At 35.7% G+C, this 20,907-nt stretch overlaps 1 protein-coding gene across 4 annotated transcripts in view; it reads left to right on the top strand.

Moving 5' to 3' along the window:
• The window catches only part of TUT4 (terminal uridylyl transferase 4), a 50,049-nt gene that overhangs the window by 7,719 nt on the left and 21,423 nt on the right, over positions 1 to 20,907 (top strand). For 3 of the 4 annotated variants that reach the window (XM_055814846.1, XM_055814843.1, XM_055814845.1), the window contains exons 2-14: positions 928 to 1,603; positions 3,232 to 3,395; positions 6,881 to 6,997; positions 9,089 to 9,266; positions 11,807 to 11,895; positions 13,052 to 13,103; positions 13,892 to 13,961; positions 14,934 to 15,060; positions 16,059 to 16,178; positions 16,545 to 16,763; positions 16,896 to 17,070; positions 19,051 to 19,793; positions 20,321 to 20,471. In XM_055814846.1, the coding sequence (XP_055670821.1) occupies positions 1,042 to 1,603; positions 3,232 to 3,395; positions 6,881 to 6,997; positions 9,089 to 9,266; positions 11,807 to 11,895; positions 13,052 to 13,103; positions 13,892 to 13,961; positions 14,934 to 15,060; positions 16,059 to 16,178; positions 16,545 to 16,763; positions 16,896 to 17,070; positions 19,051 to 19,793; positions 20,321 to 20,471 (2,767 nt within the window). In that variant the 5' untranslated portion in view covers positions 928 to 1,041. The remainder of the gene's footprint in view (positions 1 to 927; positions 1,604 to 3,231; positions 3,396 to 6,880; positions 6,998 to 9,088; positions 9,267 to 11,806; positions 11,896 to 13,051; positions 13,104 to 13,891; positions 13,962 to 14,933; positions 15,061 to 16,058; positions 16,179 to 16,544; positions 16,764 to 16,895; positions 17,071 to 19,050; positions 19,794 to 20,320; positions 20,472 to 20,907) is intronic. The other variant, XM_055814844.1, reaches the window with a different exon arrangement.

Raw genomic sequence — 20,907 nt, 5'->3', positions numbered from 1 at the left:
TTGCTCTTGTTTTATAAAATGTATTTTCTTCTATGTCTAATACTTCATTCTCATAATTTTTTATTGCTATCTCAAGGTAATTAAAAAAAAATCAAGTTCTTTTTTCAAATTCCCCCTTCATTTTCTATATAAGTAAGAATAATTAGTTACAGACTTATTCATGCTTTGCTTCCTGTTGGAAGAACAATCTTTGAGTTGTCTCCAACATAAAGCTCAGATGATATACCATCTGAAAGACTGAGGTTTAGATAAGTTAATCCGCAACTAAACAAAGTATTTACTATTTCTTGTTTCTTTTGGCTAAGCAAAATCTTATTTAATTGATGGCAGTTAACTTATATGAGAATTGTATGTGTCAGAAATTTGCTGAAATGTCTGTGGATACAGGTGATTGTCAGGTTTATTATTCTTTGAGCTATATCTCTAAATTTTTTTTTAATCAGTTAATGAAATGTAGCTTGCTTGCTGGAAACTGAATTAGTTTTCTCTAGTGGCTAATTTGAGCTGTATGTTTATTGAGTGGTATTTTTAGATGTGTTAGATTTTTTTTTTTCTTTTTTTTCCCCAGTGTAGTTGCAGACATCTTGGTTCTTGGGTTTTTTTTCGTAAGGCCAAAAATAGGAAGGAAAGAAAAAGGCAAGCTGTTGGCAGGTTTATCACTGAGTGTTTTTTACCATGTTCTGCCATTTTTCAACTCTTCCTATCCCCTCTTCTTTTAACTAGAAGTCAAGATGATAAAAATTTTCATGAGTTTTACTTTAATACAGAATGTATTACGAAAATTCACTTTTGCCTGTGGGGGGAATATGCTTCCTATAATAATTTGTAGTTATGCTTTTCTTTAGAGAGGCTTATTTTAATGCATTGTCTGCACAGAGCTTTGATATTTTTCCTTCAGTTTAAAAATGTCTATCATTATTTCTTCAGTAGACAATCAGCTACGATCCTTGCCTGCACAGTGGATTTAAAATCAACCGCAAATTGCTGAAGAATTGCACTTCAAGTGGTCTCAAGAGACAGGGGAAGCAGGTCTTCACTATAATGGAAGAGGCCAGGAGCTCAAAGAATGGAAATCATGACCCAAGGAAGTCTGTCCGTCTTGTCTGTGAGGAAGGCAAAGCAGTCAAAGTTACAAATAATCAGAATTATAAACATAATAGAAATGACAAATCTGTAAAGGATGTTGGGAGAAGTTCTCCAAGTGGGAATAGCAGCAAAAAAAGTAAACAAAATGATGCTTGTTCTGAAAAACAAGGAGAAAATAAATCAGGCAAAGTAAATAGTTGTATTCCTGGAACTAAAGATATGGGGTCAAACGTTCAGGATCGAAGTCATGGAAAAGCAAAAAAATTTTCTAACTTATCAGCCACAGTGGAAAACCTGAAACAGACAAAAGCTCAACCAGTGGGAGAAAACTTTCCAGGCTCCCATGTTTCAGGGAATGGAGTCAGTGCAGAAAGCTTAACAGCTACACACAAAGGGAAACTGATGTTGGAAAATCCACTGGGAGTTCATACTTTGAAGACTAATGTTGATCAAACCAGTGATTCTGGTAAGACTGCTTCAGATCAAAGAAAAATGGAGCATAAGCCTGATGACTTCAGTGAGTATTATTCAACACTGGTTTAGTCTGTTTTCTTGTGGTAAAATTGTTAGCAATCTGAAATGGGCTTTGAAATGGTTGTGTTTACATATTTTTTTTTCACATAAATACGTTGTTGATTGCGTTTAGAGAGAACATATGCTCTCATACAAGCATCTTACTTAGAGAGGAAGAGATTATGGTAATAGCTGTCCTTTCTTCTCATGCCTAAGACCTGAACATCTTTGCAAGATACTATGTGTGGGTTTCAGGCAATTTTGTGAGTATAGTGTCTTGGAAGGGGGGAACCATTCATAATATCATTGCCAGTTGTGGAAATGCCAGCTCTTACTGCTTTTCAGAAAGATCAGTGGAAAAATCAGCAAGAAAAATTTTTTTTATACACATAGGGGGAAAATATTTACCATTTTTCCCTGTGATTGTTGTGCTCCTTTTGTTACTAAAAGTGTTTAAAATACGTTTTAGCCGATGGCTTTTTGATTTAGGGAATTCTGGAGTATGTACCAACCATCAGTGATTACTCTTAGAAGTGTTCAATTCTTATACATATTTTTCGATTTTAGAATTAAATATATGGATCAGGCTTTGCCCTCACTTCAGGTTAACTCAGTTCAGGATTTGTCACATTTTTTCAGAATTAAGTTTTTTTTTAAATAAAAATGCTGTTGTAAGGTTATGTGATAGTGCAGATTTGAAGTATTTCCCACTACTGCAACAGCTACAGCAGTTGCTTGTATGGAAATACTACGAAAATATTAAAGTGCATATTTTTTTATCTATCTTAATAAAACTCAACAGGAAAAACAAGTTGAAATGGCAGCATCCTGTGATCAGTCAGCTATTTGTAGACCACCATCATTATACTGTAGGGACCATCTGTCACTGAGAAACCAGGACTTGAAAACTTTTTCAGTTTTGATCCCTAGCCTAGTCTTGGGGCACAGACCTCATTTGAAAGGAAAGGAAAAAGGAAAAAAAAAACCAAACCACAAATAAACCCTTGTTTTTGCTGATGTAAAAACTGCTGGAATAATTTAAGATGTAGATGTTTGTACAGATTAGGGGACTATGAACAATTCATAGGCATCTGGAGGAACTGGCCTTTCGGAACTGACCTGCCTGTTTGTGAGTAGCAGTGTTGCAGAACTCACTGGTTGCTAGCTGTGGGTGGCAAGGTGTCGCAGTATGGTCAGGTGTAACTCCAGAAGCCTTCTAAATTGAAGGCTTGAAATGCCTGATGACTGGCTCTGTAAGATCATTTGGGCGAGTGTCTTTAAAGCAGTTTCATTAAACATGTTGAGTAAAAATTGTATTGTGTAAAAAAAAAAAATAAATATTTTTTTTAAGTTCTTATTTCTGTTATAGTAGAGCATCAGGATGTCACATTCTCTGTTCACTCTTAGTAGCAGACTAGTCTCTGAAGTCTCTCCAAAATACTGTTTAACATACTGGAAAGATTCTAACATCTAAGGTGATTTTGACTAGCCTTTGGACAAAAACAGAAATTTTTTTTAGCTCTAATTTATGGCTAGCTCCTTAGTGAGAGACTCTTAACTGCTCTGTACTCTTAATTTTCACTTTTCCTCTCCTTGAGTTACTCTGAAGAAAGTAACTATTTTTTTCTCTAGATAAAGTAAAGAATTCTGAATCAACTAAAGAACATGCTTTGGAAGCTGATTATTTAGAAAACACCGCTGTTATTGATGAATCTAATCTGACATCTGAACAGCAGCTAGGATTGAAACAAGCTGAAGAACGTCTGGAAAGAGATTATATCTCCCGACTTGAAAAAGTAGGTTGAGTTATTTATTAGATAAAAAAGAAAATGGGTGTCTTCTTTCATTATCATCACCATACTTCTGGTTGGGTGGTATTTCTACTAGAGCCTGTTACCTCTGTTTCTTTCTTCTTTGTAATGAATCACTTCAGCGATCTAAGGTATTAGCCCTAGTAGTTGACTAGTCATTCATTGTGGCAGATGATATGGATTGGAAACTTAAGTGTTCCTTTTGTGGCACGTGTGGCCTTTGTAGAACAGTATTTTTTGATTCTGCAGACCTAAATGTCTGCAGTTCCATTACTTATCTAAGATTTTCTAGACAGTCTAGTTATCTGGAAACTCAGAATACAGGATCAAAAGGAACCTTGTGGTATCTTCAGTATATTAGCCTTCCATCAGTCTGACTCACCTATATTGAAGATGACTCCTTAAAAATGTTTGTCTAAACTGTTCTTACCTCCAGTGAAACAATTTTCAAAGTCAGTATAGATAACCCAGGAGTTTTTCTTATTGTCTAATGTAAGTGTCTCTTTTTATCTTTTTAATCCCTTTTATGTTGTCCTAGGAAAATAAACCCAGGTTTATTACATTTTTCTGCAACTTTCTACACATCTAAAGATCATTGCTGTTCCTGCAGTCTTTCCTTCTTTAGACTTACTCTTTGTTCTTTGGTCTTAGAGGTTTTTTAGTTACTGGCTCATTCTTGTTGCTTTTCTGTAGTCATCCACTGTGTAAATGGTATCCAAAATTGGACATGTGATTTCAGCTGAGACCTTACATATAAAGAGGAAAACTGACTTCATCTGCCTGCAATACAGTATTTATGTTTAGGATCTCTTCAGCAGCAATAGGATGTTGGTTTGTAGTTTGACCAGCAATCATCCCCATATCCTTTTCATAAGAAATGTTTAGTCAGATGTTCCCAGCCCTGTATTGTCTGCAGTTGATAATAGCTAAGGAGGAATGATACTTTGCTTTGATATTATTTAATTGCATCTGATTTATTTAATTTCTCTAATTTGTTGTGATCACTGAAATTCTGTTGTAGTTTACATCTTCTGTAACCTCTCCCAACTTGGTATCATTCACATTTGTAGTCAGCACAACCTCTATCGTAGTTGCTAAGTCTTCAACAGAAATATGAATGTTTCTGACCACAGAAGAACTCCTGTTGAAAAATACTTGGCAGATACTTTTAGTCTGGTGGTGAACCAGTCTAGGTATGTGAGCTCAGAGGAGAGTTTTCTGAGCAGTTTTGTTCCCACCTTACTGTTCTTTATTTAGATAGTATTTAGGGTCTCCTTTTGAGACTGATACTATGACAAGTGACAAAAACTTTGTAAAATTCAAGATACAACATCTGCTGCTGCTTCTTCAAGCCCTGTGATTTTATTTTTAAAAAGCAACCCTAAAATTGGTTTAGTGCAATTTGTTCATAGCAGATCAGTTTGTCACCTATGACCTGTTTTTTTTCCTTATGTGCTTATTAATAACTTAATTATTGCAGTATTTTTCTGGATGCTAGTTCTGACTGGTCTCTTAATTCCTTGGCTCATCCTCTTTAGCCTTTTAAAGATATTCTTAAATTTTTCTTTCCTAGTGATCTGGAACATTTCCATTCTCTGAGTTCTTTAAAATACAAATGGCTCTGAGATGGATTAGCTCCCTGAATATCCAAGCACAGATATTCAGGGATTTTACGAGGCTTGGCTTCAAACAAGCCAAACATCCAAACTATGCATCTTATCTTACTCAAGGAGTAGTCCATAGCTTTTTTTTGTCTTGCTGTTTTGAGTTCTTGCCCCTTTCATTGGTGTGAAGCGTAACTAGATGATTAAAAAAGGCTTTACAATGAAGGCAAAATAAAAGATTTACATGATTCAACCTTTCTGGCAACATCTGTTGACATAATACTGCAGATCAGTATTGTAAAGTATACCCAATTTTAAAAAATACTGTTATTGCTGATATTCATTCCGGTTTAGAGGAGTGGTAAAATATTTTTAATCTTCATTCATCAGGTATCATATACTTGAATCTTCTGAGCTAGAGTGTAACTACCTATAAGTTGTTTTCCAAATGGATGTTTAATTTCATCTTACTAGGTTTCTGTCTCTTAGAAAATAAGTATGACAAGATTTAGTATTAAAAGCATAATGACTATTTTATTTTAAATTTAAATTTACTCTGCAGTTGGAGAATATCAGACATTTTTTCCCCAAAAGCAAAGATCGAACTCAGTAGGTGGAAAACCCCAAATTTAGCAGTGGTTTAGATTTCCACATAGCAAGTCAATTTTTTTAAAGTCATGTATAGTCTACCTTAGTGTCTTAAAATGTTCTCTGTTCATTCATTGTTATGTCACTGTTTTCAGCACACTTTTCAATTTTAGTAAATACAGACCTATTAGAATTAAGATGAAAATGTTAAGTAGGGTTTTTTCTTTCCCAGTGGTAACTGATAGCAGTTATTGGAAAAATAAAGTCTGGAGGAAAACTAGGGCTTTTTGTTGGGGCCCTTTTGTCTTTGCAGTGAGCATATCAAAAGGCTTCCAATCTAGCTATGTTTTATTTGAGTGAGAAAATACAACTGCAGGATGAGACAGATAAAGTGGAGTATTTTGCAAGCAGCCCCTCACCTTTGCAGAGGTGGTCTGTTCTGCCTTTTGGTCTAGTAGTTCGTGGTGGTTTTCTGGTTGAATAAACTCCACAGCATCTCCTCTTGGGCCCTAGGAAAATAGTGCCCCTCACATCATCTCCTGTGATGTGCTTGGCTTCTTGCAGACTCTCAGGGGTCTCCCAGGTGGCAGCTCTCCATTTGTGTACTCTGTCTCTCCCAGCCTTGTCTGTAGAAAGCAATTCTTGCCCTGCATGTTTCTTCAATTCTGAGCATCCCAAATTATTCATCAAAATGGAATAATCTTAATCTTGTCAGAGGATCCCACCTTACCCAGTGTACAGTCATTGGTATGTTCTTCCTTGCTGGCCAGCCATGCCCTTTTTAATAGAACAAAAAATGCGGTACTTGCACAGGACGCTGTGAATATGCTAGCCAAACGGCAACACCATCTGTCATAATATGTATAGTAGATAACATGATGAATACTTCCCATTTTCTCATCAGAGAAGAGAGGATAGGTGCCGAGTTTTAATAAATCCATAGTTATTAAAAGCTTGAGCTGACAAGGGAATGGCTTACTGGCCTTTAGGTCAGCCTAAAGAGGCATAAAGTCTTCAGTCTTAATATTGCCTCACTAAAATTTACTGAGAGGTATAATATTCAAGTCATCTCACTTCCTTTCCGTGCTTTCCCCACTTGTCATATGGGTAAAAATCCATTTCTGCTGTATTTTTTGAAGATTACTTAATGTTTGCAAAGCGCCTTGATATTGCAAGTGTTACATAATTGTTAAATACATTTTATTATTCAAAGAATTGAGTTTTTCAGACACTATTAGCAGAAACATTTTCTTTTAATCTATGGCCATTTTTCCTCAGCGCTCCCCAGAATACACCAACTGTCAGTATCTATGCAAGCTCTGCTTAGTTCACATTGAAAATATCCAGGGAGCTCACAAGCATATTAAAGAAAAACGTCATAAGAAAAATATAATGGTAAGTTAATAAAATTCTGACTGATTTTTTGTTCTTTTTCTTCCTTCTGTTTTTGTTTTTGTTTTGTTTTTTTTAAAGAAAAAATATCATATGTGGTATGTTTTCTTTGGTCATCTTCATTTAGGTGAAAGTTTATGTGCTGAGCAGAGATCCACAAATTTCTGTTTCTTGTTTTCTGTTTGCAAAGAATGGCTTGATGATCTGTCTCTGAGTAGTGGACAGTTCATCATACTTATAGTAACAGAATGCAAAGTAACTTAGGTGAGAAACACACTTAGTTTTTCTGTTTCGCCCCAAAATAGTATCATTGGTAGCAAGACCTCCAGGGACTGGAGGTGGGGTTGGGGATGTTGGTTTTTTCCTGTTCTCTTTTGTCTGACTTCAAGTTTTTATCTACATCCTTTCTGTGATGGGTGGGCGGAGTGAATAGTATGTATAGACTACAAAAAGAGAGTTAGAGTAGGGAGGGATGCGGTTCCTGAGTCACTCATCATCTGCCTGGGTTTATGCATGTGTTTAATATGAAAAACAGTTCTAAGGAATTCAAAGAGAAAAACAGTTTCTTTATCAGATACCATGGTGTTGCTGTTTGCTTTGCTTTAAAGAGCTGCTACATGCATGAAATCCAATAAAAGGCACACAGATTTTCTTGCCAACCCATTTTTGTAAATGCTGATGAATAGCTACAAATTCCCCAGTATGTAGGGCTTTGTGATTCAGATGGTTAAAATTACTTTTCGTACAACCATTCCCCAGAATTCAATCAATGATTTATTCCTGTTCCCATGTATTTCTTACCATACTTCTGTTTGATAGAATTAGAACATTAATTACATATATGCAAGCCATCACTTAGAAGACCCTGAATGCCATAAATCCATTACGTCTCAGAAAGTAATGTTTTTGTATTATGTTCAGTTACTATTGGTAAAGGATTCTGGTTCTCTTGCTGTCTGCTAAATTGCATCATGGGGGAAAAAAATCAATAAAATGGCAACGAACCCGTGCCATGTTTGATATTGTACCATGCTTTTCATCTGCATGGAGATAAGAATTGAGGAATGAGGTTTCTTTACCACCGACTGGAAATACTAGAGGACAGGGAGCTGTTTCAGTTTTTAACTCTTGTTTTCAAATAGCTTTATGTAGTGTGTCACATTACAGTGATAAGAGGTATGTAACTGTGTAAATGTTACTTCATGAAATATACCTATTTACAGCTCTAACTATGAGACACATGACTGCCAAATAAGCTTGGTAGCAGCGGTGGCTTCCCTACTCAAGAAAAACCTGAAAGCAGTGACACTGAAAAAACCACAGCCCGTTAGAAATGCACATATTCTTTCTTATACTAAATTTGTTCAGATAAGAACAGAAGAGTTGAGAGATGCAGCCAGAACTAACCAAGCGATCTCATACTGGATTGTGTTTTCTTAGTGTATAATTATTTTCTGTTTATTATTTATTTCTGTTATCAGTCACGTATTTCATGTAGTTGATGAATTTGTAAAACAAGTGATTGTTGTACTTACTCCTAAATGACGATGCATCTGACGTATTTCTTGCTGTTGGATTAAATTGATTATAATTTGATGCACTAAAAATAGCACTTTCTGGCACCAGCTGTTAAGGCAGCAGTGGGACTCAAAATTTCTTGGAACTAGGAATACTTTCTCTGCCTGTGATATCTTCTTCAAGTAAATCCGCTCTGGAAAAAATGTGTGTGACTCTAGAAAAACGTTCTCAGCTCAGTTACTTTTATTATGTACGAACAATTACAGCTTTTCATTTCCTTCGATGAAATCTGTTTCAGAACTGTCAGAAAATTTGGTTCAGGAATGTAACACAGCAGATTTCCTCTCTGGTTGCCAGCTGTGAAGCAACATACTCTCTTAAACACTGAGCATCTACTGTCATTTCTGTAAGCTAACTACATTTGCCAGTTAGGCAGGCAGGGTTCCTACCTTTGAAAGTGTTTGGTCCGGACACCATGTCAATAGACGAACACAAACAGCAAACATGCAGTAGTATGAGATAACTTTTTTCTCTTAAAATACCGGTTTTAACTTTTATTACCCAACAATTATTCAGGAGAAACAAGAAGAAAATGAGCTGCGTGCACTCCCACCCCCCTCTTCTGCACAGTTGGCTGCGCTGAGTTTTGCACTCATCGAGGCAGCAAATGAACAAGGCATATCAGATGATGACTTCAGAATTCGTCAGGAAATTGTAAATGAGATGGAGAAAATTATTCAACAACCCTTACCAGGTATTCACAGTATTCTCCATTTTCTTTAGGTGAAAATTTTTCCTTTGTCTTAATTTTTACACAGATTTTGATACCTTCCATAATGGTGAATTAATGCATTTGGGATTAATATATCTTTGTATTATACAATATTAATATATACAGGCATTTTAGTACAGACTGGTGGTTGATTTAAAAGGACCTAAGAGACCTCCAAAAAGAGGAAAATATAATTGTGCTTCTTTTTGGCGTATGTTTATTGAAGCTATTGGTCCTCTTTAAAGTGGTGATTTCTGATGAAGATTGGAAATTTCCATGGCATGAAATGTTTCCTTCCTGGTCGTGTTTGAAGCCTCAGCCACTGTGCATTTTCTTCAGGCTCTAGTCCTACAAACCCTTCCACCTATACCTTACCTAGAATTACTGAATATCTGTGGCTGCTAAAGTAGAGATTACTTTTTTCCCCAAGTGCACTTAATCATACTAATACAAATGTAGCAGGAAGGGGAAATGAGGAGTTTTTTTCCTGATAGTCCTTCAGTTGTTTATAACATCTTTCAGGGCAGGTAAAAGTTGCATAAGGCAATTTTTCTTAAGCATAGTTTGAGGGGAAAAAAAATTGGACCTCTGCTATGAGTGATTTTGGCAAGCGTATGAGACATTTTCCGTACTTAATTGTGATCTGAAATATCTGCAGGTAATATACGACATTTTCAGTGCTTAATTGTGATCTAAAATGTCTGCAGGTACTAATCAGTAACTGTTCATTAAAACAAGTCATTAAAATCAACAAGGGTTGTTGTTTGACAGGTATTTCTTCTCATGTGTATTTATGGTTAATGGGTCCTAAAGTGAGGAGAGGTGTACTTTGAGATCAACTATAGCTTCCCAGAGTCCCTTGAACTGTCTTAAATAGGTCAAAATACTACATTTACTTAACTACGTATAAATATCATACCTTATCTGCCTTTTCCTTGAGTGCTTTATGTTGATTAAAAAAAAAAAAAAGTCTGAGTAGGTTAAATGCTTAGTCCCTTTTCTCTGCTTCAGTGGGTCAATTAAAGTTCAGTGCATTAATAGAGTTTGTAAAAATTGTCTAGATAAGATGAATTATAGTCTTTCCCCTCCTCCCCCTTCAGAAGTACAGTGTGTTACTTCAATAGAACATTAAACATTCAAATCCAGTTTATACTGATACTGGAAAATAAAATAATGTAAGTAATACAACAATACAATAATATTTGATATTTGCATCTTTACACTGATTTCTCATCATCTCCTATAGTTAATACACTGGGAGATTGAGAGCTGACTTTTGGAGCCATGGTAATTTTGACTTTATGCAGTGGTTTGTTTTTCAATGAATCTGAACAGAAGGAGATACTAATCTCATTGACAAAAACTACGTTTTCAAACTTTTTACTTAATCTTGAATTTGATTAATTGAATGAAACTTAATATTGAAATTGGGTTGATATTCTAAACGGTCCTTTTATTTTAGACATAACTTCTTTTTTCTCTTTGGTCTATGAGAATACAGTAGTAAGAAAGATTTTGTTTGCTGCAGGATGAGTAGCTTTAGTTTTAGGAGCTACATTAAATGTATGCTTCAGCATAAGGTGCTGAACAGAATAGGGCTTTGTAGGGTGGAGGTTTGCTAATCTGTTTGCTCTTTAGTATTGCCATATGTGGCTCCTAGTGCAAACTTCTTTTCTGACACACTGAGTTTTCCACTGATGGTATATTAGCATAAGACAAAGCAAAGCAAATTATTACTTGAGTGTTGGATTTGGAAGGGACTGAGCATAGTCTTGATTTTCAGCTGACATAAATATGTCAGAGCCCTAATATATATTACAGAAAAGTTTTCATCTAAAAATTTATGTCATGAAGTGGGATAAATTACTCTTTATGGAGTGGAATGACATTTCTCATGATATTATTACTGAATAGTTACTTTCGTATTAGTTTAGATGTGTTGTACATCTTTGCAGTAAGGAACAATATTAAGTACAAAACCACTACATGGATACTGTACTTTGTGTCTTGGATTATATTGAAGTTATGTTTTATATGCATGTTTCGTAATGAATTGTGCATTGGAACTTGCTATTGAAATTAGCAGATTGTAGCACATATAAAAAAAATTTTGACAAAAGTGTATGAGCCAACAAGGAATTTTATAATTGGCTAACTGCTGAAGTGAAATAAGCTGTAGTTAACAAAAGCTGTTAAATAAAATCCTGCACTGAGATGGTGACAGTTACTATTTTATATTTCATTTTATATTAAGAACGAACAAAACTAAAGCTGTATTGCAGAAATATTTTAAAACAGCTTGAAAAGTTTTGGATATTTGGTAATTACACTATTTGAATTATATGTCTTCTGTGCTGCTGTGTTATGGAAATGACTAGCCTTCACGGGAGTGAGAAAGTGGTTCAATATTAATTAATTTTGGAGTACCATTTGGGAGGTACGGTATGTAAAGCAAGGTGTGCATCGTCCATTAAAGAATAATTTATTTACTAGCTTGTAAATAATTGTTCTTTCTCTTCCAGACTGTTCACTGAGGATGTATGGTTCCTGTTTAACTAGATTCGCTTTTAAGACCAGTGATGTTAATATTGATATCAAATTCCCCCCTAAGGTGTGTAGATATTATTTTTTATTAACTAAGACTGTTTATTGAATCAAGGCCATTGCCTTCATCTTCTGTTTGGCCTATGGTGTTAGAATAACACAAAGCATATAATCTTTGATTTGGTGTCACATGTGCTTTGAATCAAGTGGATAGTTTTTATTGCTTGGTAGATAATTTCAGTTCTGTTTTTTTGGACAAACATGGTAACCTTTTTGAAAAATTTTCTGAGTAAGCATTGAAGCAATATGAAGATAATTGACTCTGGATAAGTGTGCTTTTATGTACTAGTGATTCAGACTGTAAAACTTGTAGGTCTTCATTCCCCCTCCCACCCCAACCCACCCTTTTAAAGGTGGGGCTAAAAGTGACAATCTTCCTTTTTGTGTTTCAGTTACTTGCAAGTAAATGTCACATCCCAGTTCACAGTTTACTGGGGTGCAAAATTCCTGCAGAGCAGTGAAACTTGCTTTTAAACATTGAAGTTGTTGGTTCACATTTAGTGTGTGATATTAGCCACACGTTGTTACAGGCACAACTGCTGAACTTGCTCTTTTTTTTGACTGTATGTGTTATGGTGGAATTCAAGATATGTGTTTCAGGCAGATGCTTACACATAGCACTTTGAAATGATATGGCAGTTAGAAAGCAGAACAGAGCCCTTTTTAAAACAATTGTCACTTTTTCACAAAGGCTCAAAGGGTTGCTGATTTTTAGCTTTTCTTTGAACTATTAACATCTTATCTTTGAAACACTTAAGTTGGTTTCTGGGGAGGAAAGAAAACACATTTAGAAATTATAACCTTTTAAAACCCTTAGGAAGGTACTGATGTTAAATTCTTACTGTTGTGCATGTCTAGTGGCATATGTTGACGTTGAAATTGTTGAATATGTGGCAAGTATTTTGTTTTAACTTTATGGAGTCTGTTAATATGGAACTAGAACAGAAGTATTAACTAAAAAGGCTGTAGGCTTAAAGAAAGCTGGCTAATGCGTTTACCTGTTTTCATGGTGCAAACAGATACTGTTAACTTTTTAATTAATACTGACAAATTATTTCATTTTGTGAAAGAACAGAGTGTTACTAGTTGTGCAGTCTAAGTAGTTTTAAACAAAATAAAATAGGTTAGTCTGAATAATGTAACCTCTATTTTTTTCATTTTAGATGAGTCAACCAGATGTTCTGATACAGGTACTTGAAATCTTGAAGAACAGTGGTGAGTTTCAGTTGCATCTCATTTCTGTTTAATTAACATTCCAACTGCTTTTCAGTTGTATTTACACTTAATTTGTCTGTAAACTTACTCCAGTTGAAAACTAATCCATTTTTGTATCTGAGCTGTTTTAATGAATACCAGTGCTTGTGTGAGAGATGAGAACCTGCAGCAGGAGAGTGGCAGCCCAGGCAGTCTAGTTCAGATTGCCAGAATTTATGGTAATAGTGTTGGATGCCAGATCAAAAAATATTTAACTTTGAAGGAGGAATTATAAGCAGTAAATGTGAAAGCCAGTTTCCATGTCCATTTGAGTGTCAGTGAGAACTATTACAAAACTTGTGAAACTTGTTGCCTCCTTATTCTGTCAGGAAGTAACCTAACCTTGTGACCTGCACATCTTGAACCAAGTGACACAAGTAGCATAGCATTTTTGATCCTTCGGGAAATTTTGATAGGTCAGCTCCATAAGGGGTTTTCAAACTATCCCAATGGTTTGTCAGAGATTCAACCTTGTGTCTTTCAAATGTTGTAAAGACAGAAAGGTTCTAGAAGAGATACCAGCTCAGTTTCCTGACGGAGGCTTTTCTTTTTTTTCTTCTTTCTGGCTGTGTGATACTTGTGGTGACCATCAAAAGTAACCAGAAAATACTGCATGCTGTATGCATACTATGCAGCACTTAATTTGAGTTGTTCTTAAAAGCGTGGTATAAATGTAATAGCTTTAAAGACACAGTTGGGAAAACTGTAAAAGACTTTTGTACAGCATGGTTTTTTTTCTCCTTGCTTAGCTGTCTACTCAGATGTGGAGTCAGATTTCCATGCAAAAGTTCCTGTTGTCTTCTGCAAAGATGTTAAAAGGTACATGTCACTGAAAAGGATTTTTAATGAGATACCTATTTCTGCTGTGCTTGTTCATAACAGCTGCTTGCCTGCACTCCTGACAAGAAGCATTACTGTAACATTTAGCTAACATCCATGTAAAAATGGAATTGCTCATACAGAAAAATACCATCTAGAAAAAAAGCTTAGCTTTGGTTTTGTACTTCATAGAGCTTGTTAGTTGTAGGAGTCTGAAAATACCAGTTCTACTTTAAGTAGGGGCAGAGTGGGATGGGTTTCAGTTGATACTTAAAATTTCTGCGAGCAGTTTAATCCAAGACTTTAAAAACATTTTACATAATACACATTGCCAGAAAGGACAGATCACCTGACAGTTTCAGTGCATTCCTAAGAAGTGGCAACCTCCAAAATGGAACATGATTGCTGTATGATGGCCAGGTTGCTTTGACTGGCTAGAAGTATGTGCTTGAAACTCCAGAATAGTAAATGTGACAAGGGTGGGTGTATCTTTTCCTGTGTTTGTAGATTATTCAAATGCCTGGTAAGTACTAAGACAATAGATATAATTATTTGAGAAGCAAAACAGAAGTTTTTAGGGAAGCCGTTTTGTAGACTTACCAAGTCTTAATATGCAGGAGGCCTGAAGTGTTTGTTTATTTAATTGGTATGTGGAAGATACATGGAGTTTGAGTTGTGTAAGACTGCACAATTAAGTAATGGTAGAACTTAGAGCAAATTCATAATGCTGTTTTGTGTTTTTAGCTGAATTGAACTTCGGTAAGTTATAGATCCAACTGATGAGTTAAGAGTAAAGAAAATGTGATTATATTCTGTAGCTTTTGTTTTAAAAGTTCAGGTTCTTACATAGGGAGACACTGATGCATGTTTTTAGTATGGTGGATATGATGACCCACCTTCCCCCCACCCCAAGCATCATCTGTATACACAAGGTGATAACTCTTTTTATCTGTTTTACATTTGTAATTACAGTGGTTTGACATGTAAAGTAAGTGCTAGAAATGATGTGGCTTGCCTTACAACTGACCTGCTGGCTGCACTTGGTAAACTGGAGCCTGTCCTTATTCCCTTGGTTTTGGCTTTCCGCTACTGGGCTAGAGTAAGTTTATAAATATTGAGGATAATTATGTTTATTTCCTCTTTTTAAGCACTACATACAATGTAATGTATAATATACCATGAACATGTTTGTAGAAAAGAACTTCATGTCATAATTCACCTCTTACCTTAACAGGCCAGAATGAGACCGAAGATTTTGATGTGAAACTGTAAATATGTATGAAGCTTCCACTATTCTGTTAGCAAGTTATTACACTAGTTACTTAAAACTAGTTAACTGATGCTTGAAAACCAGCCTCACAGCAGTTGGGTCTTGCAAACTTCCTGTTGCTGAGGTTACATTGAAAAAAGTTAACTTGCACTAAAAAGGGTCTGTTGTCATACCCTGCTGTACTTCATATGGATGTCAACAGTGATCACGGGAACCAAGTTATAATGTTCACAGCCAGTGTTTAACTGTCTTGTAATTCAGTCCTGAAATTTCTGCCAGGCCATACTTGACTTAAAATGTCCTGGCTTTATTGCATGGTTGTTGTTATTGCTACTTGATTTAGCAAGGTGTTTTTACAAAAAATCCTGTTGTACAATATTTAAGTAGGAGCAGTAGAAACTACAAAGAACTGCTCAAAGTCTAGTATGTGGATCACGTATCTCGAGTTTCCATAGAAGAGATGAGTGTCAGATTACAACCAGATGCATAGAATCCCCATCTCCATACATGAACTATTACATAGTAACAAATACCTGATAGTTGACTGAAATTTTAGATAGGAACATAAATGTGTCTCACAATCACAAAATGTCATGAAAGCGAAGAGAATAACACATAATAGTATAATTTAGGGCACTGTACAAATTACAGTAATTTGCATTTTTCTGTATGTGGATAGGCATGACATTTGCAGTTTCTGAGATAAAGGATTTTTTGTTTCAGTCTAGCATGTATTTCACATTTCTTTAATACTTGTCCTTTTATAATACATTTTAAATTAAAGTGCTTCTGTTACGTCAGAAAATTAATGATTTATTCTCTTACAGCTCTGTCACATTGACTGTCAGGCTGAAGGTGGGATTCCCTCATATTCCTTTGCCTTAATGGTGATATTTTTTCTTCAACAAAGGAAACCACGGATTTTGCCATCCTATTTGGGCAACTGGGTAAGTGACTTGGTGATATAGTAACCTTACTGTTACATTGCTGACATTATTTTTGTGTTCTACAAGGTCATAAAATGTGCAACTTTAAGTGCCTAAGAAATTTGTAAATAAAACACTGGGACTTAACCCTCACACAGTTGATTCCTGATGAAAAGGCAGCTGCTATAGCCTGTGCAATTGTGTCATGCTGTATTTTGGAGAAGGGGCCAACATTTTCTTCTCTTAATTTTCTGAATTTATTTCTCTGACATCAGTTATTCTTGGGAAGGATAAATAGCACAATTGTCAGTGTTACCTTTTGTTGAAAACTTTTGGTTGTCTAATTACATACAGTCATGTTTCAGAGATACTTTTAATTCTTGTTAGATTGAAGGCTTTGATTCAAAGAGGCCAGATGACCACCAGCTGAAAGGTATAGAAGAGGAGTTTGTACGGTGGGAGTACAAACCACCAACAAATGGTGCAGCAAAAAACTCAGCTGGAGCAGAAAGTAAAACTAAAGTTGAACAACAAAAAGGTGGTGGCAAGAAGGTAACAAGCTCAGAAGTGGACAACCAAAGTAATGCGAAGGAGAAACATGGCAATGTAAGTCATGGTTTTATTTCACTTAAAACCATATTCTATCTCTTATCCCTGTTTTAATCTCCAAACGTGGAACCAGGGAAAAAAAATACGGAACTTTTAATTTCTTACTGCATTCTTGTTCATGTCTTTCAGTCTCTCTTAGCATTCAAAACTCCTCACCAAGTTTCACTGGGGCAACTGTGGTTAGAACTGTTGAAGTTTTACACACTGGAATTTGCTTTGGAGGAATATGTCATCAGCATACGGGTACAAGAACTCTTAACCAGAGAGAATAAAAACTGGCCTAAAAGGCGAATAGCCATTGAAGGTAGGATAATACCCTTTTCTGGTTCTGTAGTTGTCCTGCATTATTATCTTTATTTACCTAATACTTCCAGATTTGTCACAAGAAGTCTAGAAAATAAATAATATCAATAATTGGAGGAGAAAGTAAAATATTTTTTTCGATTTTGTCAGCATTTAGTCTGTTTAAAGACAGATTTTCTGTTTAGTACTACTTTTTGCAAGTCTGGTCCTTGAAATACAAAGTGTAATTTTGTTTAATTGTTTCTTACATTCTGTTCTTATCTCTATATGTTTCATTCTTTCTAGAAACCACTATTCATTCCTTTCTAATAATTCTGATATTATGAATTTTCAGCACCTGTAGCTGCGTTTCCAAAAACCGCAATGTATTTTGAGTCTTACCAGCTATCAGTTTGTTTCCTCTGACTCGTAACGCAGACTGAGCAGAGAGGTTACCTCTGATCAGTGAACTGGAGCAAATCCATCAAAGTAATACCCACGCCCCCAGCACCCTTCCTTGTCCCTTTCCCTGTTGGTAGTTTTTCCACACTGTGAAACTGAATGTCATGTCATAGGCAATCCTTCAGGGCCTGCATATCCTGCGAAGGGAATTGTTTTCTTCAGGGAGTGAGACCGTATGAATTTGGTGATGAACATATAGCCTGCGTTATGTGTGTTGGGGAGAGAAAGAAAGAAAATTATTTTGTCTATTACTTCTTTATAACTGGAAAACGTCTTTATTTCTGTTCCTCAACACGGAAAAATAAGTAAACAATACTTCACAAGGAAAGTCACAGAGCGGTGCATGGCAGTCTGAATTGGCCTTAAGAATAGAGAAACTGGGTATTTGAGGAAGATTAAGAAACCATTTAAGGTGGTATTTTTATAAATGCATAGATAACTTTTGAACACTTTCTAGAGATGTTGATGAACTAGCTTTTCTGGAACACACATGAGGTGATGGAGAGGACAAGGAGAAATAGGTCAGAGAATCATAAAGACAGTACGAGTATATATACAGAGAAAGGTATATTGAAGGGCAAGTCAGTAAGGTGCAAGAAGTAGAAAGGAAGAAAACAAGCAATGAATTGGTGAGGCACATGTTGAGTAGTACATTTTGAGATCACTGCTGTGGCTTTAATTTCCTCTCACAATTCTTTCCTTCAATCACTTTTAGTTAGAGAGTTTTAAAACTACAGTAACATTTATTCAGTATGTGGGAAATGAAAACTGTAAGACAAAAGGGCAAATTATTGAGGAAGAAACAGGAAATAATTTTAAAAAGCAGATTTTATTCTGGTTCTGATACCTGCTATTATTGGTCTTTTTGTGTTGTTTTTGTTTGTTTGTTTTATGTTCGTTGTTCATTTTTGCTTTTGGTTTTGGTGGGTTTTTTTAATGTTAAGTTTGTAACTGAAATTGTGAAGTAACAGAATCTCAGTTTGATACTATCTTCCCAGGCAAACTTATAGCAACTATGCAAGTGCTCTTTTTACTTGGAAAACATGTTTGGTCTAGAAATCGCTAGGAAGGACTAAGAATGAAACCTGGTGAGATTGGTTCATATAATCCTTATAATCTTAATGTTATTCTTAGAGAAATTAATTTCTTGAGGAAAATGCAAATCCTCCTTCAGTGAAGGAAAAAAGTTCAGGCAGAGCTATGTTTATTTTACTTTTGTATGTTAATTTTCATTTCTAGCTTAGAAATTGACAGTAATATAATGGTACAATATACCTGTGGTTTTCTTTTAAAATAACGCTATTTAGAGTTGTTTATGATAGCCAGCCATTCATGGCCACACGTGTTGTGTTTTGTATGGAAGAAGTCCAAAAAAAACCTTGTGGGCCCTACATTCTCTAAGTATATCCAAATACAATTCTGGATTATATTTTAAGAATCTCTTTTTAACTGCTGTATCATAACTTAGGTATTTCAGCTGCTTTACTGAAATGTAGAAATTAAAGATTACTAGTTAAATTGTTCTTTTTTTTTTTCCTAGATCCTTTTGCACTAAAGAGGAATGTTGCACGAAGTCTAAATAGCCAGATGGTATTTGAGTACATCCTGGAGCGTTTTAGGACAGCATATAAATATTTTGCATGTCCACAAAGTAAAGATAGGATTAAATCCAAGCCAGATACTAAGAAAAAAGAAAAAGGGAAAATGAATAATAAGAAATCCACAAGATCTGAAGAGCCTGTAGCCAACTGTTGCCTTCCACAAGGGGAAAAAGGTGTAGGTAAACAAAATATAGCAAGTGGATGTAACGTACCAGAGAACGAACTTGAATGTAATGAAGTGGTAGAAGCTGTAGCCAAAAGATGTACTTCCAAGAACATAGACCCTTTGCTACTTTCAACATTGGACTCTAGTTATGATGAAGACAAAGAAGAAGCTTTATCCCTTGTCTCTAATGAATGCTGTGAATTAAAGCAAAAATCACTAAAAGAGAGGGATGATTTAGAAATTTCAGTTTGTATAACAGAAGATGAGTTAAGCCACCATTGTAACTGTAGTGAACATCAGCCCTATGACACAAATTCTAGTAACGAATTTTCTGATGCTGAAAGTAGACAGAGTTTGGTAACAGAGTCTTCTCAGAAGAGTAAGTGCACTGGCACACCAGCTACCTCGCCCAACTGCAAAGCAACGGTGGAAGCTCATGATCTCAAAGATGAAGGCAGACTCTCTACAGAAGAAATGCATTATGTGTTTGATAAGTTTATTTTTACTTCAGGAAAGGTAAGCTGTGTATTTAAGCAGTGCTGGTCATATATTAGTGGGCTTTTACTTCTAAATCACTAAACTAAGGGTGGATGGATGATGGGATTCTCCCAGTGATTGTTTCAGTCTCTGTTAGGAATGGTAGCTCCAGCCTTTTTAGAGTACCTGTTACTTAAGACTGGAAAACACCAAACCTGTAAGTCATTTGGATCAGAGGGGCTGTTGTCCCCATCTGACGCAAAGCTTTCTGATTTCTACAAAAAACAAAACAACCAACCAAACAAATCCTAGGTTCTGTTTTTTTGTTCTTTTGTGTTTCCCCTGCCCCTGTCCCCTTCCTGTCCTACTTTCTTGTAGAATTTCCAGTTGCTTTTATGCACTGTGAGAACTAAATGCAGCCTATTGAGCCACGTTCTTCTGTTCTTTTTAGAGGCTCAGTTGCTGGTCATATGTTAAATGTTCTTGCTTGCATGCTTTACATGGAAATGTTAGGTCTGTTGAACTACCTTGTAAGTAAAATTGCATTTGTGCACTTCCCCCTAAAGCCACCAACTATAGTATGCAGCATCTGCAAACGGGATGGACATTCCAAAAATGACTGCCCAGAGGATTTCAAGAAAATTGATCTAAAACCACTACCACCAATGACTGACAGATTTCGGGAAATACTTGATATAGTGTGTAAAAGATGTTTTGGTAAGTTGGAAAAGTGTTTGTATTCCACTGTAAACTGTGATCTGTAATCTGGAAAAAAATAAAACCTGTAGGGTTAAATTACGTATTCCAGTAAGTTCAGTGGGAAGAAGCTCTTCCAGGTTACCCTAGGCTATAAATTGATCAGTGTTCTTATTTTCATATAAACCACGACTGTGATATCAAATTCTTATAACAGATTTGAGAAACTGATGCTATGCAGGATTTTTCACTGGGCTTGTAAAATTTAGTAATGTTCTCAGAAATTAGTCTCTGGGCAAAACTACGTTTTGTCTATATCAAATTCTGTGGCTCCTTTTGGGTGCTGTGGTTAACCTTGGCTGGATGCCAGCTGCCCACTAAGCCAATGTGTGTTTGAATTGCAGAAAAATCAGACATCTGAAATAAAATCCTAACAACTCTAATGGTATCATAAAAC

This window comes from Falco peregrinus, chromosome 10 (genome assembly GCF_023634155.1).
Source record: "Falco peregrinus isolate bFalPer1 chromosome 10, bFalPer1.pri, whole genome shotgun sequence".
NCBI lineage: Eukaryota > Metazoa > Chordata > Aves > Falconiformes > Falconidae > Falco > Falco peregrinus.
Note: the sequence above shows the minus strand (reverse complement) of the source record. Positions and strands in the feature narration are given on the sequence as shown.